Below are 19,984 nucleotides of genomic sequence, written 5' to 3' on the forward strand. Positions count from 1 at the left end.
CTAATACATGACTAAAAATGTTTTTCCAATGAACTAAATCTTTAAATTTCAACACGTCATTCTTACAAACAGTCTGTTCTCTTGCATTCACCTTATTTCTAAGTCGTATTGCTGTTTTCTGTATGCACAGAAATAGTATGCATGCTGCCTCACACCTCTGTGCAGTGTCCAAGATATGGAAGAATTCAAGATAATGTTTAATTACTGCACCTAAAATGTCCAGACGTTTTGTTTTAGCGTTGGATAATTAGATTTTTCTGGCTCATTTGCATTCGAGCTAAACCCTGTTGAGTAAGAGCAGCAGTTTATGTCACTGTTGTGTTACTGGCATCACTTCATAATCTAATTTGTTAGAAACACCATAATTTCCCCATTATCCTCAGACTCCAAAGGGTGGATTTTAAATTGACTACAGGTTGGGGAATTCTGCCTGTCAGTTAAGCTTCAAGTGACAACACCTTGACCCGCCTGAACTCTGAAACTAAAGAGCCTGAGGAACAGGGTCGGTTTGTTCAGTAATGTAACATGTAGAAGACCATTTGGAACACACCCAAAAGCTATTTTCCCTTTCATTTCTCTCAATCTGTGTGAAGTGGATATTTCCCACACTGCACGGCAGTAGCTGTATGGTAGAATAAAAACTGAATGGACTGTTTTATTTTAATCAGCTTCACAGAGTAAATCAGTCCCTCCAGGACTTTGCAGGCTTTTTTGGGGATTGTTGTGGCCTAAAATGCCTGATTTCACTGCAGTTGCAGTTGCAAATTGTGATGCATGTTGTGACGTTTTAGGCACTTTTTTGCAATGAAACCAAAAACATAATAAATAATAAAACATGAAAGTAGGTTCACTATGATGCACATGCATGATGTAAGAGCAGGGGACTGATCAATGGAATTCGCAGGACGCAATGATGATTGGTCAAATTTGGGGAAAACTTGTCTGCAGAATTCACAGGGATTGGCTGAATTTGCGTTAACTTTTGTATGCACTGGAGTAAATTAAGCTCACTTTTATATATATTTAGAAGAAACACATATGCACAAACATGCATGTGTTGTTGTATGTAATGTCTTCAAATTGGAGTGCTGTCCTCTGTTTTTGTAATCATTGAATATTGTTTTTATTTGAGCTGCAACAGTTAGTTATTTAATTAATTAATGTCGAACATTTGCTGGTTCCATCTTAAATGTAAAGATTAACTGCTTTTCTTTGATATGTATGATAATAAATAAAGAGTATTTGGGTTTCAGACTGTTGGTAAGGTAAAAGAAGCAGTTTGAAGATGTTACTTTGGAGTCAGAGAACTTGTGATGACCAATTTTCACAATTTTGTGACATTTTTAATTCAAATTTGATTGACTGATCGTGAAAGTAATTGGCAGTTTAATTGATGGTGAAAATAATTGTTAGCTGCAGTTCTATTTTTATGTAATAGCATGCAAGTATGAAAAAAACCCAAACAGAATTCCTTCACTGCTGTTTTAATAACTGACACTGACATCTTCAAAGGCCACCGAGTGAAGTGGGTGCAGCTGGAGTTTCAGTGTCACAATAGGTCAATAAGGTGCGACACACCCACTTTCCACTGCCATTCACTCGATCACACACACACACACACACACACACACACACACACACACAATAAGGGAAGTACCTGTAAAAATTTGTTAATGATGATGTTAATTTCAGTGGAATGAGAAACAGAAAGTCACTTTTAATAGATGTCAGTGTGCATTTCATAGTGAACACAATACTACAGCAAACAGTGGATGTTCGATGTAGCCTAATATTATGCAGCTACTGTATACTCCAAAATACTAATATCTGGAGCACAACTGTGTTATATATTCTATTATGTAAAAAGATTATTGACATATGTTAAAAATATAGGATGGATTCTGTGAACTATTGTGACACTTTTCAATGCATATTTTTCCTCCTACCCAGACTGCTATCCATCTCGATTGTTTTGGTATGAGTTATCAAGTTTTGTAGATATAGAGATGTCTGATCTCTCTTGATTATAATGGAACTAGATGGCACTCGGCTTGTGGAGCTCAAAGCGCCAAAAAAATATATTTGCAAAACTCAATTGCAATGTTTCTTTCCAGAAATCATGACCCGATCACTGAAGATAATCCACAGGCCTTGTTGTGAGCAGTTTCATGTAAGAAGTATTTCTTTTATACTGTAGGAAAAAAAAGAAATAGGCATTGCTTTTGAGTTTTTCAAATATATATTTGGTATCTTTTGAGCACCACAAGCTGTGTGCCATCAAGTTCCATTACATTCGAGAGAAAGCAGACATCTCTGTGGCCAATATCTCAAAAACTCTGCAACTCACACCAAATTATGGATAGATAGCACTACAGGCTAGAGGAAAATTTGTGCTTTTGATTTGGGGGTGAACTGTCCATTTAAAATCACCAATTACTTAACAGAATTAATTCATCCTAATATTGTCCAGTCTGTCTCTTTTCAGAGAAACATGAAACAAACTCTGCTTAGAAATCAAGATGAAGATTATCAAAGGGAGCAGAACTCCTCAAACATCTTTTAAGAGACACACCTTGAACATTCTTTCTTCCTTCAGGTTGTTTACAGGCAGAGCAGCTGCTGCTATGCACAATTAGGACAAAGGTAACGTGCCTTTCTGCATTTGATTGCAAACGAGGTTGCTACTTTCTAAAAACATCCACTAAGATAATCTTATCATTAACCTTGAGGTGAATGTCGGAACCTATCAGTGAAGTGCTTTCACCACTCCATATGCACTGTAGGTTCAGTTTCACTGCTGTAGGCTACCAAGAATCTCACAGGACTTCTTCCCGAGGCTACCATGACACCTTTTATTGGTGTTTCTGATAATGAGATCAATAATGAGATTCGTAAACACAAGGACTTTTGCTGCCTTTGTCAAGAGGTTAACAGGAAAGTTGATTTCCTGATATCGGTGGTGGAAGAAGTCTTCAGATATCTTACTTGATTACAAGCAACAATGTCAAAGTATAAAAATACCTCATTGCAAATGAAGGTTGTACATGCAAAATCATACTTAAGTACATGTATTTATAACCAGAAAACAAAATTTACTGAAAGTATCAACAGTTACTGATGCATTGATGTGTGAGAAGCATTTACTGTTATAGTCACTGTTGGGGAGCAGAGAACTAGTTAAACTAGTTTTTACCTACATTTTGCAGTAACTTGCTGGTAGTACAACTTCATTCATTTTTACATTGTAGTGAAGTAACGTTTTGACATTTTGGTGTAGTTAATTACTAAAACTACAAACAATTTGGGGCCATAAAAGAAAAGTAATGATTTTTTTAAATTCTTATTTTACTCTTGCTCTCTACTGACAGATGGACACTGGATATAAATCGAGTGACACTTCTTACATTTTCCCACTAATATTTAATTTTTCTGATATGTCCTGTCAACAAATGGGCACTTGCTGCAGTAACTCAGTTCAATAGTTAACCAAACATGATTTGAGCAGAAGTAATTGGTAGCTTGCAAGCTGCTTTCAGCCCCTGCAGCACTGGTTATAGCTGGTGGAAGCTAAATTCATTCACTTTATATATTGTTGGGTAGAAACAATGCATTATATTTTATAGGGTCTATATTTTAGCTAAAATTTTACCTGCAAAGTCATTAGTCACATAGATGTGGTGGGGTAAAAAACACTATAACTGCCTGAGATATTGTGGAGTACAAGTATAAGGAAGCAGAAAAAAGAAAAGCTCACTCAATTAATGCCACAAAAAAGTACAGTTCTTGCATTAATGTGTTTTGCAATACACCAGTGACGGATATATTGAAATCCACCAGTGGTGGAGGAAGTATTGACATCCTTCACTTGAAGTATAAGTACTGTTACCATACTGTGAAAATATTTTGTTACAAGTAAAAGTCCTGCTTTGAAAATGTTACTCAAGTAAAAGTATGTAAGTATATTGAGAAAAAATGTCATCAGAAATGTCTGTGCCTGTGACTGTTGTACTCATACATTAATGTAAAAGCAGGATTTTTTAATTTAAATTATTGTCACACTGGTTATTTTTTATTAAAGTGAAGTACATCAAAGATGCACTGAGACTTATGGGCGAAACAAAACAATGTATACACTGTATAGTTTCACTCTACAAGTCAAACCACTGCCTTCGCAACAGCACGTGATTCAGGACCGTCTGTGGTTTAGTTTGTCCCTTTGAGCGCGCCGTAGAAACAGGAAGTACAAAGAAAAGCTCCAACAAAACAAAAACAAATCGGAACCAATATATCTCAAAATCGTCAAAATGGACGGTGAAAATCCACAGTCAACGGGTAACAATTCACGCTGCGTGTTTTTTAATACAGATTCAGAGGACTATCGATGCGTAAGTAGCTAACGACACTGTTAACTGTTAAATTTTTAGCTCTTTAGCTAATGGGCTAGTTAGCTCATGAGTTAGCCACACAACGTTTCACTGTTACTGACTTTAGGGCTTTTCCTGGTATCGGCAGTTAAGTCCTCGACGTGATTGTTTATTGGTTGATCAATTGATAAGTTAATGAATGGACACCTGACACATACAGGGTTCGTAAATACTTCACTGTAACGGCACAACTGAGCTCTTAGTTATCTAACATGCTAGCTACCTTCAATGACTTGTCTACTATCAACGTTATATTTAATTAGCTTAACAGGCCACAAAATTAAATAGCATCTTTATGTCTTTTACTCATAATAAATTAAATGTTTTCGTTCTTTATGTTAGCCACTGTTAGTTAAGATTTGAGCATCAGACACGCATGCGTGAAGAGGTTGTTATGATGAAACACAATCAACAAAGAATTAGTTTGTTATCTTGAAATGATAAGTGAACCTGTTTCACCACGGTTGACTGTGGGAGAAACACAACAACAGTAGTAGCACAATAACAACAGTGGCAGTAAGTAACCAAGTACATTTACTCAGTTCCTTTACCTAAGTGCAGTTTTGAAGCACTTTAATGACCCTCCCAATAACCCTGACTGGGGTCCAAGAAGAAACTACTGTAAGAAACAGCTATTTATTCTATCTGCTACAACATCACCAACATACTGTAGGGTTGAATTAACACAGATAGAAGCCTCAAGCACAAGAACTGCACAATATGAGCTTCACAAACGTAACATCAAATTACATTGTAGCGAATTTCCAGATGTTTGTGGTTGCGAGTCCACACACTGGACTTTTGTGAGAGATGATGATAAACCTTTAAATAGTTCCCTTATCTTCAGTATCACTTAGTTAGTAAATACCAGGCTTGGATCAGTTGTAGTTTGTTGCTCAATCAAAACTGACATACGGGCAGATTAGTTAAAACGCCTTTGCTGTCCCTGGTGCAGTGAGAGTGTTAATTTGAGTAGTTGTAACTTTCCTTGCCAGCAGCATTAGGCCCCAGGTTATTGTCCGCTCCCTTGGTCCAACTATATCAAGCAAAGAATGCTGTAGTCATGCTGTTCTGCCTAGAGCTCAAGTCTCACCTTAACCACCAGAACAATCGATCATGATTGCAAGTAATCGATCACAGTGTCCTCTACTCTGGCTGACTAACCCAGATACAGATGACCCACATTGACCAAAGCGGCTGTACCAGTTTTGAGTTGGTTTGCTAAATCTGGGTTAATAATACCATACAGGCCAAGTTGAAGGTTAACTTTGGTATTTTTCAACCTGAACCCCATTTCCCATGTTTTTGTGTTTTGGTGAGTAATGGGGATGACTTTTTAAAAAAAAAAAATTGTTCCAGTATTGAGTGAGACCACTGCAGTCATTAGCTGCGAAACTAAGCTACAACATAGTCCTTACAGGCAGTGGTATGCCATCAAAGTGTGTGCATAAAAGTGCTCATTTGCCACTGACAGGCTCAGATTCTTATTCCATGTGTCTGACAACATTATGTAAAGAATCCTTACAGAAACACACCTTTTGTTTAAGAATATGATATTTTGTTTCACCAGAAACAGCTGATTTTTATTGCTCTTGACAAACTAACCAGACTCCATGTATAGAAAGAGTAATTTTTTCATCTTCATCTTCTTTCAAACTCTATAGAAACAAATTGACAGTCATCAAAATTTTTTCGGCTCATCTTCCACTGCTCCAACCATCACCATCTCTGGTTTGGTGAAAATAAACCCTTAATTCACTTACTTGGACATCCGAGAACCAGCAAGGAGAAATGGAAATTTCTTGCCAGTATAGTTTAAAATTTAAAGCAGTGAATTAAGGGTTTATTTTAACCAGACAACCAGAGTCTGTGATTGTTAACAAGGCCTATTTGCATTATTTGTGATTTTATACTGGGATATTCTGAGTTGAGTTCTGCTCAGTGCCATTTAGCAAATGGGCCTAAATGGACCGTGTAGTGGATTAGTCAATAAATTATTGTAGTTTGTAAAGCTATATTCACAATAAACTTTGATATGATTCCCAAAAGTTTATATTACCGTTTCAGATTTTGATTATCATTAAAACCATGTTTGATTACTGTGGTTTTGAAAAACTTGGTAAATACTGTCCAACATCACCCAAAGTTAGCAGCAGTCGTTCAGATGCAGCCACAGCAGCAATGTGAGTTTGTTTTGAATATAACACAAAGGACATGACCACATTTCAAATTGTTGAGGGACTTGCAATATCAAACTTGGTGAACTGATTTCGGTGTGTGTATCAGTACTTTTTGAACATTTCAGCATCATTTTAACAAAACTACAGTAATACTAATAACCATAATAATTTAGGTCCTTGTAGTCATGATATGAAGCTTTAGTACGCGAGAATCAGAAAAATAATTTGCAATATTTTAATTGACTAATCATTCAAATCATTTTTCAAGAACAAAATATCAAACATTTCTCAGTTCCACCTTCTTAATTTTGAGGTTTTGTTGCCTTTTTTGTCTTATGTGATAATAAACTAAATATCTTTAGGTTTTTGCGTGTCCATCAAAAAACAACCGTGTCCACAAAACAACCAATTTTGTGACATCTCATGAGGATTTTGGAAAACAGGATTTTATTAGACATTTTATAGATCAGATGATTAATCAAGAAAATAAGTGTTAATCGACTAAATAATCATTGGTTATAGCCCTACCTACTGTACTAATTAAAATGGATAATCTTTTTTTTTTTTAATCAGTACTGTGTTTGTTGGCTTTTTTTTATTTTGGATAAAGATAACAAGCATTCATGAAACCCACCCTCCCATTCCCAGAAACATAACATTTGCGATACAAAGAAACACTCAACAAACATAACATTAAATGCAGTAACTAATGGCAGATGAAAAATGTCTCAGAAGTTTAACATCATAAGGCTGTCTTAGTTTATGGCTCATTCCTTTTCGGTATTTAGTAGAGATGGAAATTATGTTTGCATGCTTTATTATGTTTATGTTATGATGAGAAAAATCCATCCCAAAAAATAGCATAATTAACTTCAAAAAGCAAGATCACTCATGCACTATGTATGAAACAAAGTGCAGAGTCTGAGCCTTTTTTAACACTCCTGCAGTTCCATGTGGAGAGCGTCATTCAAATGTAATTAAAACAGTAATAAACTGGTAAAAGGCCTCAGAGAAAAAAAATGGCAGTAGTATGCCTTTCTTAGTGAATCAAATCCTTGCGGTCTATGCAGTTTAAGTGAATCCAAAAAGGATGTGTTAGTGCAAAAACAAAAATTATTGTATAAAACTTGAAATCCTCCTCTGTATATTTAATAAAAAACAGTCATATTTAATGTCTTTTTTGGCAATAGATGCCCCTGTTTTCCATACAGGGAAAGACATTACCCTGCAGTGTTTTTCCACAGGTGACAACAGGTTATTAAACTGATTGAAGGGTTTTGTTGTGACTGTTCCACAGAAACAGGTGTATGACACTGTGTGTGTGAAAGACCACAGCGATGATGTATCATTCTTTTCATTCCTTCATTCTTCTCCTTTCTCATTTCTCTCCGAGTAGCTCTCCGATCAGCCTCAGCTTGAATCGTGCTTTGCACGAAATATGTAGTGTCAGGTTCTAGCCCTGTTAACACATTTTCCTCACTGTGTTTCATTTCACCCGGCTGTCAGTTAACAGCCCTCTGTGTTTCATTGCTCTATGTTAAAACGGGTCAGATGCATGTGGAGGTGACATTCATAAATACCTTAGATGTCTTAGGTGTCGTGCATTGCAAATGTTTACAGTTCTGATGCTCAGGGTGCCTGAAGTGCGTGCAGAATCCATTTTATTGTACTTCCTGCACTCATGCTTGCACACACGTACACAAGCACACAAAAGATGCGCTTGAACAAATGGCAGGCTTGTCAACCCAGTAATTTCCAAGCGTATGATTATAATGATGGCACTACAGTATTTGTATTGCACTTCTCAGTAAGTTTGCACAGTGCTTTACTTCAAACAAAAACATCGCACAGAGTAAGCAATGCTGATGTCAACTACACTTTAATTTGTTTTTATTGTTTATTGATATGAGCCATGTAGTTATGGATTGTTTCTGATTTACAGGTGGTGATTTTAACAGTCAAACGAGCCACAGGAACCTTCTCTTTAGTAGGATGGTAAATATTTTCCTTTGTTTTACACCAGATAGTTTAACTGCTCATAGCTGAAGAACTGTGATATGAGACTAGATATTGTCTTAGATTTTGTATATCTTTATACTGTAATGTGGCATAGATGTTGTCTTTTCTTTTTGCAAACACACACCCACCCAAACAACTGACTTTAACCATAGATTATATATTAAGAAGGTATTCAACCTATTTAATATGAAGTTTGTGGCTTCAATTCACTATGTGGACTGCAGCACTAATTTTTGATCATTCGTGACTTATTTATTTCTCCTTTAAATAGACAGATAATGCTCTGCCATGTCTCTGTGCACAGGTGTGGGACAGTTACTCTGTTGTCAGATATAACAATATCTGAAAGTTAAGATGATATCTAGTCTCATATCACAATATTGGTATAATAATCCACATATTGCCCAGTCCTACTTTAATGGTCAGTGTTTGCACTACAAGCTGAAGAATATCAGCTGCTACAGTGAAGGTTACAAAAGAGCCTGCAGGTTTATGTGCAGGTTTATGTGCTGGAGTTGTTATGATGTATAAATGTGCTGTTAGACCATATATCATCGTTAGTAAAGCAGTTGGTCTGCCCTGCTCAAATCATTGCCCTTGCAATTAGCTAGAAACATCTAACTGTGGTCTTTCTTCTCTCTCCAAAGTCTTTTCATGCTGTTTGTGATCTGGCTGCTTCGCAGGTATCACTCTTTGGCTCAGGTAAATTTGCACTACATTGTACAGTATGTTTTGGATCTTTTTTTTCCATTTCTGTTTGCTTCATTGCCACTGGAAATATGTTTAATTTGCCATGACAAATCTTGGCACAGTTGAACCCAATTAAAATGCACAGATTAATCAATTGTGTTAATTGACTCATGGTCGTTCTGTGATAATGACTGCCGTCTTGTGCTTTTTCCCCTCTCCAATTGAGAGGGTTGCATTATACTTAAGCTCTGACTACAAACTGAATAATATTAATTAGATGTGTTTTTTTCCCTCCCCATAAATCTCTGGAGTATAAATAAATACTGAATGAATGAATGAATGGAAAACGTCTTTTCTTTCATCCAAAAAGATCAGGGTTTGTTTGACTGTGCAGTCTGTGTGGTATTTTTGAAGCCAATCCAGCAGGTCTGTCAGGTTTAGCAGTGCTCCACGTTATCTCCTCCTAATCTGAAGTAAATGACAGCTTTACGTGGGGCTCTGATGGATCCTATTACCTCTGGACCAGGTCGCACAGTGTGGCATCACCTCCTGGTCTTCCTCCTTCTTCTCTTCCTCCTCGTCTGCTCCTCTCACACCACATAAACCCCCTCCTTAGCTCCATCCATTTACAAAGGTTATCCATCAGTCAATATTCTTCAGTGCTCTCTGGCCCTGCTGCGTTCATTTTCTGTCTTTTTCACTTCTTCCCCTCTTCCTCTGTAGCCTTCGGCACAGTCATTGCTGGACATCAATTGATTAAGGACTGTGTGTGTGTGTTTATGTATCTCTCTCTCTCTCTCTTAGATTGGGTTTCACCACAAAGATTGATTTAGTCTTAAAATTAGTTGTAATCAGAGCTGAGCAAAACTAGTTTTTAAATGAGTAAATTCAGATTTGCAATTAAGCAGAGCTCTGTTGCACAACTAAAAACTAATTCTTGTTTAGTAAATCCATGTTTACTGATGTAAGCTGGAATTTAATCAGTAGCTTACTTACCCAAACTAAAACGAATGAATGAATGAATAAATAAATCTGAGTGCTGTCGGGATCAAGTAAGTAGAAAATGTTGCATTGTTTGCTAGCTAACTAAAAATTTGACAAAGCTTTACATTGTTTGCATTTCTAAAAGTTAAACCTCCTGAGTTTAAATTTAAAGTTAACACTAGGTCACAGCGTAAGTTGGAGTTTTGATGCAACAGAATCAAATTTACTCTAGGTTTAGAGTAAAAACTAAACTGAAGTATAAAGACAGGTTAAAATTTAATCTTGTCTTAATTTTAAGCTAGTTTGGTGCAACATAATTTAAAGTTAAATCATGCCTTTGTGTGTCTTGTATCTACCATAGCAACAGTCTGTAACCACCTATAGGCTGACAGCTGGCATGCATCACAACCCTTTCAGAGTTCTGTGGTACACAGGTTATTGATTTATTTCATATAAAATATAATGGCTTCAGCGTGTATACAAGGAATTACGGAGACTCTCTCCTCTGTGATATTTTCACCGAGTTGTCACCAGGGATGTCGTATGCCAAGCTGTCAGCCACATCAGTGATCATTTGATGTATAATTTGCCCTTCTCTCTCTCCGTTAATATAAATGCATGGGGATATTTACAAGGGATGTTGTGATAGAGAATCCCTCTTCATGTCTTCCTCTCATTTTCACTGTACAGAAGATGATTCTCAGCCTGACTGTAGCTGCCTTCTTTGACAGCACAGCATATGTCATGGTGAGTTACTCTTGTTGCATTCATTAAACACACACATAGAGTGTTTTGTGGGTGGTTTGTAAAAATCTTTCTTGCTTCCCTCCCCAGGGTGAGTCACATCCACAGGGATCGCTTTGCAACTTCCAGGCCTGGTGGCTAACGTACTTTGGTAAGACAAAACTTAATTTCTCACTGGTACACTTTTAACAATAGAGTTGAGTAAGCCGGCAAAGAACGAGCAAAGATTTGACACCATATATCACTGTGGAAAATAATGTTACTTTGTCATTTTGTTTTTGTCTTGAGAGCAAAATGTGTCTTGACACTGATCGCTCCAGTTTATAGCACTGTCTTTCACCCAGGGCTTTTTGAAATACATTGTTGCAAGTTGTTCGTGGAGGAGATACAGGCTAGAGAGCGAGCCTTTTGAAAATGATAAATGTTTTTTTTTTTTAAATACAATTGTTAAGTTACTTGTGTTGCCAGACTTCAGTCTTCATAAATGCAGATAAAAAGGTTGGTGATGACTTCAACTTATTCAAAACTTTGTCTTATAACTAATATATTTTTTGCGTATTCATGACTGTATGCTTGAGGACCTCTTGTCGTTTTGGTGACTCACAATTTTTGAAAAACCTATTTTATTGACTGCTCTGTTTTAGCCATCTGGTTGGGGCTCCGAGTCATCAACAACTGCTAGGCTAAAAACAAGGCTTACCTGCTAGTCTGTCACAGGCCTTATTTGGACCTTTGTTGAGGGTCACATCTATAGAAAAGTTTTGTTTCATCTCAAATTAGAGCATCAGCAGATTAATTCCAAACCTGATCTGTTATGATCCACTAAAATTAGGTACGATGTGAGATAAATAAATCCCTGTTTTGTTAACTTTGCCACCATCTCTGCTATGCATCTGTGTTGCTGCGTTCAGGGTCTGCTAGTAAACATACACAAGATACAGACTTCACAAAATTGACTGTAACTCACTTAATTCTGGAACGATTTTCATGAAATTTGGTTTGTTATGAACGCAAGGAGTTGAACATGATAGTGGTTACTTACTGGAATTACTTTACTTCTGGACAGCCACAACTTCCACTGGGACAGGCAGGCTCCAACCTTTGGACAAGGAACATCAAGTGTAAACTATTTAGAATTTCCGCTTTTGTGAGTTTCTCCAAATAAACAGATTTCTATATCTATTATATTTATGTAAAACTGCCTGGTTGCTTATAATGTTTCAAATGAATGACAAAATGTTCTAAATCAGGTTTTCTAAGTGTGAGGCGGGCCTCCCCAGGGGGTCTCCAAACAGTTTCAGTGGAGGCTCTGTGAATGAAAATGAAAAAATATTACATTAGTTATTAAAAGGAGATCATGATAGTCAGTAAATTTGTGTGATTTGTTTAAAGAATAAGAACAAGAATACTTCACAGATACACTATAGACATTTTACTGTTTTTCCCACTTTACCAGAGTCAGAAACTAATAAATGCCTTTGGACAGAACTTGCCTTGTCAAAGCTTTGTTGGAGGAGAGGCTCACAGTCTCAGACCAAAACCTCAAAGCCATACCATGCAATACAATACTTATGCAAAAATTATACACATCTAAATAAGAAAACATACCCTATACTATGCTAACTTTATTCACAACTTTGTGACACTCTGCTGGTTGTATCTGACAGTTGTGGTGTCATTGCAGTAGGTGCTTCACTGTTACCTGATGGAGATCTGCACTCAATTGATTGTTTTTCTCACCATACCTTACTGTATATTGTATCTGTGGTTGTATACTTTCTGTTGCATTTAACAGTGAGTTTATGGTTATTGTCTCTCATGGTATCCCTTTAATTTAAACATGGAGGCTGTTTTATATGTGTAATAGCTTATCCTCCTGTATTTTATTGTATTCATTTTGTCAGTTCGTCTGTGCATCCTTTTCCGAAGTTCTGGATATAAACCAGCTGTCAAGGGTGGTAACAAACTGGTTAAACTCGCACATAATAAATAGGAATATTCACACGCCCATGCTAAGAATACCACACCCGTGGCGATGGTGAAATACTTGGGAGTCAAGCATCATGCTGTGCACTTATTGGCCCATTGCAGCCATTCAGTATACCGCCCTCAAACCGACGACTCAGTGTTTCATCAGCACTCCCTGTATGAGGAGATGATTTTCCTCCAATGACAGTGCAGGACCCATGCATTTCATTTGGCTTAATCATGCATATCTAGAGGTTTTCAATTCTGGGGTTAGCGCCAAGATTTCTTTGTGATTCCGACTGATCAGGCAGGATTGTCTTTATATTACAGATCATGGTTTTATTTAGTCATAGGCAATAAAACAATAGTGATTTGTATCGGTAATGGGCCCCTCATCAGTAGCAATAAGAACATTGTTCAATAAAATGTTTAATAGTTCCACATTCTCACATTAAAGCAATAAAGAGATGTAGTTTGATGACGTTGTGAAGTAGCGTGGAATCATGGGAATTATCTTTTAAACATCACTCTGACATAATTCAGGCAGAAATCATGTTCGTGGACGGGATAATACTTAATTTTTATTCATGTTACGTTTAGTCATGTGTGCCCACCTCCGTCTCTCATGCATCTGATGTATCCTCCATGTCCTGTATTTTCACAGAAGTTACAGTAACTAGTGGCCTGCTAGCAATGAAGAGCAGAGAAGGCACGGTTACCTTTAATAAATACAGATTTCTCTGTGTTTGAACATTGTTGTAAAAATTTGGGGATAACATAAATAGAAAACTCAAGATATTAAACATGTCTGGCATTTTTTTGACATTTTAATGTAGAAATATTACACATTATAGCTTAAAGTCTATTACTTGTGTGTCTTCATAAATGAAGTGGTTAAAATCAAAATGAAGTTGTATTCAAGTTTTTTCTCCTGTTTTTTTTTTTTTAAATAGGTAATTAAAGGGAAAATTTTGCACTTTTTATGTGAATTTTCCAGTCAGTGGTGATGGTAAATGCAGCCAATTAAAGCAACAAATTCCTCAGTGTGTTATATTGACCAAGAAAGTGAGTTTTTCTGTTGTTCATCCTGCATCCAGTGATGGCACAAGATGCAAGGAAGAAGTGCAGATTATTTCAGCTTTCAGCACCATGTTTCCTGCCAACAGAGTAATAGCTATATGCTAGGATGGTGGTAACACGGAAACACAGGCGTCAGGAGCTCATGAGCAATGCATCCTGGCACATGTAGGCACTGCTGACAGGTTCCTTGAGCAGTTTTTCCAGTCAATATAGCGCACAGGGAGGATTTAACTAACAATAATATAATAATCTGCTGATTATTTTCTCGATTAATTAAAATGCTCATCACTAGGGCTACGCAATGTGATGAATGAAATCATGTTATACTTATTTTGTCAAATATTGCGATTGCAATTTATTTTACAGTGGGAAAGATCATTTTTGCATCATAATATTGCATCATAATATCATATAGAATTCATACGTCTAGAGACCAAGATTTTAGCACTCTATTTTTCTTACCTATGCTAGAAATGCATACATACTTGACAATATTGCGGTTTCGATTTAAATTGTGCTGCTCTGCTCCTAAAGCTCAAAGGGACGTCTTCTAATTGCTTCTTTTGTCCAACCTACAGTCCAAAATCCAAAGCCTCTTCATTTATGATCATTAATGACAAAGAAAAACTCCACATTCTCACAGTTAAGAAGCTAGCACTAGCAAACATTTAACATTTTTGATAGAAAAACGGCTTGAACGATTAATCAATTATTTTCTTTTGATTGACCAATCTTTGCAGTTCTAATGAGTTAAGCTGACTATATTTAACATCAACACTGGTGGGATAGCTATGTGAAAAGTGCTGAATTTTACCTTAAAAAATGTGTTGACTTAAACTATTAGTACTGACTGAAATGAAACATCTTAACTTGATAAATTTTTCAGCTGTTTTGCTTAGCCCTAGTTTTATTTGCATTGCTGGCATTTGCTGCAATTACATCTCCTTTAAATGCTGATTAGCATAAGGATTCTTAGTTAGGACTAGCTGCTAATACGATGCTTCTCCAGGCTTGTTTTATTGTTGTTGCAGGCAGACACACACAGATACACACACAGATACACACACACACACACACACACACACACACAGATGGATACAGGGTAATGGGCAGTGAGTTAGTGCTGCAGGGGCGGGTGCCTGTCACCTCGGTTTATCATGAGGATCCTCACGCTGAGGACAAACGGCTGTACATAAACACCGGCTGAACGGGCACTTTGTTCTGTTGCGGAGCGTCGGGTCTAGTGGGAGCCGCCGCGCAGCACCGCTCTGCTTTTAACTTCGTCCAATAAAATTTTATGAAATGCGTTTGAAATGAAGGAAGATGGTGGCAGGGGGCAGCGTCAGGACAGGTGGCGGGGAAGCTGAGCTGTGCGTTTTCAAGCTAAAGCAAAGCTGGTTATGCAAGACACGTTTGCAATGACAGTGATTCATTGTGATAATGACACCGACAGCCAGCCTCCTCCTTTCTTAGTCATTGCACTCTATTCCTAAAGGTTCTCTGAGTGTAAAAGGAGTGTGTGTTTATGTGTATATCTGTGTGTGTGCATGTGTGGGGGGTTTGTTGTGTGAAACTGAGTAAGCTGAGTATGTAGCTCAGAGAATCCATCATTGTGACGACCAGCCCTGCCTGTCTTGTCAACAGAAATACACACACACACACACACACACACACACACAAAGGAAAGGGCTGAATATGAGGGCAGGAAAAGGAGAAGGAGCTTTCTAGACTCTCTTTCTTGTCTTAGTAAAATACATCCATTTTTCCCCTCTGCTGACTTCGCCTTCCCTTTCTTAATTTCTTCCTTTCTTTTCAGTTTCTTCACGCTTGCACTAGTCCACTCCGTTCAACCCCCCCCCACACCGCTGCACAGTGCTCTCCTCCTCCTCTTTTCTTCCTCCCGCACCCTCACTCCTGCCTTATCTCCCTCTGCTTTTCCACAGTTCATCATTATCTCTCTCTGCGCTCCCGCCTCTCATCCATCACCCCGAGCCACAGGTTTCCCTCATATTACTGCAGAATATGCCTTCATTTATCAAAAAGTGGAACACACGCACGCACACACACACACACACACACACACACACACACACACACACACACTCATGCATATGTGTGTGTTTGGACACACAATTGGAGGTGTGTGCCTGTGTGGCAGAGGAGCTGTGTTATAATTTGACCTTGTTGTTTTTCTGTGTCTCTGCAGACTGGAGTGCCTTGGCCTGGGTTTGCCTCATTACACTGAACCTGTACCTCAACCTGGTCAGAGAAGTAAGCACCAACAGATATGAGATGTGAGTAGGGGACTTAGAGCTGCAACTTACAATTACTTCCATTATTGATTAGTTGATTTCCTGATTATTTATATTAAAATGTCATCTTTTCGTCCAACTCATGGTCAAAGTTATTACATTTACACTGTTGAGGAATGGAGAAAAATAGTAAATCCACACATTGGAGATGCTGGAACCAGAATGAGAGGCATTTGTGTTTATAAAATTACATCTTTAAAGGTAGAATCAGTAGGATTTGTCCTAGCTGTTCATAAACGCACCAGAAAGATAGTTTGTTATTGAGTCTCATTCCTAGAGTGAAGGTCAAAAACTGACGTTTAGGGTTGGTAGAATGTCCAGAGCAGCAAAATAATGAGAGGATAAGGTAATACAGGCAGAGGGTCTCTGCGGATAAAGCCACCACCACACAATTCTAGTAGTTCATAAGTGATGTTTGAAAAGGATTATGTTTATATGAGTCTCTACATTGGTTTTAGGGATGTCACAATGCTAGAAATTCAGTAGATGATACCACTACTATTCTCATTACTTAATTCAAAACCACGGTAAAAGAAAAAACAAGAATAATAATAATAATTTTCTTTGCCACCTGAAATAAAAACACTTCTGAGGTTCTAGGACAAAAGACTGAGGGGGAGATTTACTCAGACTGCCACAGAACACTGTCAGAATAGCATGTTGCCATGTCTAGAAAGTAATGCAAAAGTGATTTCTCTTCAGATATTACGTCTGTTGCTTTTTTTTTCTCTCATTCATGCCCTCTTTTCCCCTTAATATTTTAATTGTTAATTTTAACAGAATATCAGTACACATCTGTAGGTCTATACTGCGTTTTTTAGCCTGGTGTTCAGCTGCACTGTGTAGGAAAAGAAACTGCAGCATAAAGATTTAACCTTTTTTGTCTTGCTCTGAGCACCAATCAGCTGAGCTGGCAGCGTACTGGATGCACAACTGTGTTCACTGCTGCAGCCAGCGTGTATGCTTGACTGAGTGGGAGAAGGACAGAGAAGGCAGAAGAACTACTGCTTTGTCACTTTACCCACCTGTGGTATTTTCTAGAAAGTCAGTCTGAACCCGCCCATCTTGTGGGCTTACTGGGTTGATTCATGCATCACTGCTTTTTCTTTTGGACAAGTTGAAGCTTTAGCTGCAGCTGCAGCTGCACATGGTACTATCTTACACATGTAGTTGTTGTTAAGTGCTGGTCAGCCTTCCTCTGGCATTTAACAGCAGACTAGAGCACTTGTAAGCGTTTATGCTGTTCCTGTCATGACCAGAGGAATTTCACCTCCAGTACCTCCGGTTCTGTAAAAAATGAGTTTTTCAGAATTTTTTCAGGGAAATGTTGCATATTATACCCTTAATTAAGCATAAAAAGTTGCCAATTGTGTTCTGACAATCCAATTAACTATATTTAAATTCTGACGCGAGAGGTCTGTCTCACATTAACACAATAACAAAAGATGATATTTTATGATGTTGTCAAGTAGTGTGCGATCATGGGAGCTGTTGTCTTCACTGTTAAACAACCACCACAGCTGATGAAAATCTATCTGACACAACTTGGACAGAAATCATGTTCTGTGATGAGGGAATTTATTAAAGTCTTATTCACATTACCTTTAGTCACCCTTGCCGTCTTAGTTCCTCACTCTCTTATGTATCTTTTTATTTTCCCGGAACTTATAGCAACTAGTGGCTATCAAGAAAACACACCTTTATATGAATAAAAACAGATTTCTCAGGGTTTGAACAATGTTGGAAACATTTGGGATAATTTAAGTACACAGCTCATCAAAATATATAGCATAGGTCTAGAGTTCTTAGACATTTTAATGTGGAACTGTAACATATTCTAGCTTTAATTGACAAATCATTTAAACTCTAAAGCCCTATTCACATGGGACTAATATAACCTAGGGGCAGCTAGTAATTTGTAATAATTGTGTCTGTGAATATGTGTCTGTGATCTTAATCCTGTGCAAATCCGCCATGTCCTTAATTTGTAAGTGAAAATTTCACTGCAAATTACCTACCATATTCACGAAACAGCGATCCTGTGGTACTGTTTGTTCCATGTGAATTGGCATTACTGTGTTTTTGGGCTCTTTTTTTTTTTAAACATCTGATTCTGAACATCTCAGTTTTTTCATTTGATTGTGGCTCATAATATGCTGAAGAGAAGTCAACAGATGCTCTGCGTTGATGTTTAGAATGAGTGATGATGCCAGAGAAGCTGCAAATAAGTTTGTCATACGTATTTATGTATCAGTACTTTTGCAATAACACGTTTAACAACAATACAATACTAACATTTTCATAGTATAAAAATATAAACATGATCTAAGTGCATTCCTGCCTCCTAGCCTTTTTTAATAGTAGTATTGTATCAAATTTTAAAATGCTGGTATTGTGACACCTCGTTCAAATGTGTGTTTATGCAAACACATGCAGAAAGTGGACAAAACATCTCTAAACTATATTAGCATTTTTGCTGCTGAAGAACAGACGCTCTGCTTCTGAAATGTTGGATCTTATGCCGACATCATATCCAGGGGATAATTTCAGCAAATTTGAGTGAAATACAGACTACAGACCGAGGTCGCCTGGTGATAGTGGTCCTGTGTGTACAGGGCTTAAGAAACCCATTCCTCCCTGATGTGCACAAACAGGTCATTTCCTGTCTGTGTCCACCTATGTGACACCCATTGAATGTATATTTGTCTCTTGCTTTGTTGCAGCCATTTTCTTCTGTGTGTGTGTTTATGTATGTGTGTGTGCATGTGTTTGGTCTGCCAGAGCATGTGTCTCCCCGCAGAGCATTGACAGCCCCCTTCTCCTCCTCTTCCTCCTCCTCCTCCTCCTCCTCCCCCTCCTCCTTTTCTGTTCCAGCCAGCCGACGCTCTAATTGAAAAGGGAGTGAGTGTCAGCCGTTAAGTGTGTGTGTTTGTGTGTGTGTGCGTGCGCACCCATCTTCACGCTTTGTGGCTCTATGTTTCTGTCGCTCAAACTCCCATGAGCACTCTCCACAGCGTGAATTTGCTTGTGTGTGTGTGTGTGTGTGTGTGTGTGTGTGTGTGTGTGTGTGTGTGTGTGTGTGTGTGTGTGAGGGAGAGATATTTTCTCATTCTCCATGCCTTGTGCGGAGCTTTGTGACACAAACACACATTCTAAAAAAAAATGTACGCACTCTGTGGGCGGAAAAGAAAGCTTTAACAAGTTACCGGCAACTCTGTTTTGCAGTCGTTCATGGTTGTAGATGTGCTTAGGTGTGCACACCCCTCCTACCCTTCTGTGGGTGAGGGGTTGTTCTGGTAAAGGAAGATGCCCCCCCCCCTCCTCATGGGAGTTTCCCTGCATTGATTAGCAATAAGCCAGACGATATAATGGTGGTATAACTCAGAGGGAGACGGCTTTATGTGCGCGGGGAAGGGGGCAGGCTAGGGGGCCAAAATCGCCTCTCTTCAGAGCCCTGTCAGCTGGATACCTCTCATGGGTCCAGAGGGACCAGGTGGGAGGAGGATTTGTCTGAGATTTTGCGAGGGTCTGGTCACACGTGACGCAAAGAAAAAAAACAACAACTCTATGTTTAATGGGTTAC

General features: G+C 38.1%; 1 protein-coding gene across 1 annotated transcript in view; it reads left to right on the forward strand.

Annotated features, from left to right (window-relative positions):
* The first annotated feature begins 4,226 nt into the window (after nucleotides 1-4,226).
* The window catches only part of LOC146322641 (cyclic AMP receptor-like protein A), a 72,695-nt gene continuing 56,937 nt past the window's right edge, over nucleotides 4,227-19,984 (forward strand). Inside the window, exons 1-6 of the mRNA XM_084724675.1 lie at nucleotides 4,227-4,385; nucleotides 8,547-8,599; nucleotides 9,271-9,325; nucleotides 10,988-11,044; nucleotides 11,132-11,192; nucleotides 16,296-16,383. Of these exons, the coding sequence (XP_084580801.1) occupies nucleotides 4,305-4,385; nucleotides 8,547-8,599; nucleotides 9,271-9,325; nucleotides 10,988-11,044; nucleotides 11,132-11,192; nucleotides 16,296-16,383 (395 nt within the window). The 5' untranslated portion in view covers nucleotides 4,227-4,304. The remainder of the gene's footprint in view (nucleotides 4,386-8,546; nucleotides 8,600-9,270; nucleotides 9,326-10,987; nucleotides 11,045-11,131; nucleotides 11,193-16,295; nucleotides 16,384-19,984) is intronic.

The sequence above is a fragment of the Lutjanus erythropterus genome, chromosome 8 (assembly GCF_056507025.1).
Source record: "Lutjanus erythropterus isolate fLutEry1 chromosome 8, fLutEry1.hap2, whole genome shotgun sequence".
NCBI classification, from domain to species: Eukaryota; Metazoa; Chordata; class Actinopteri; order Lutjaniformes; family Lutjanidae; genus Lutjanus; species Lutjanus erythropterus.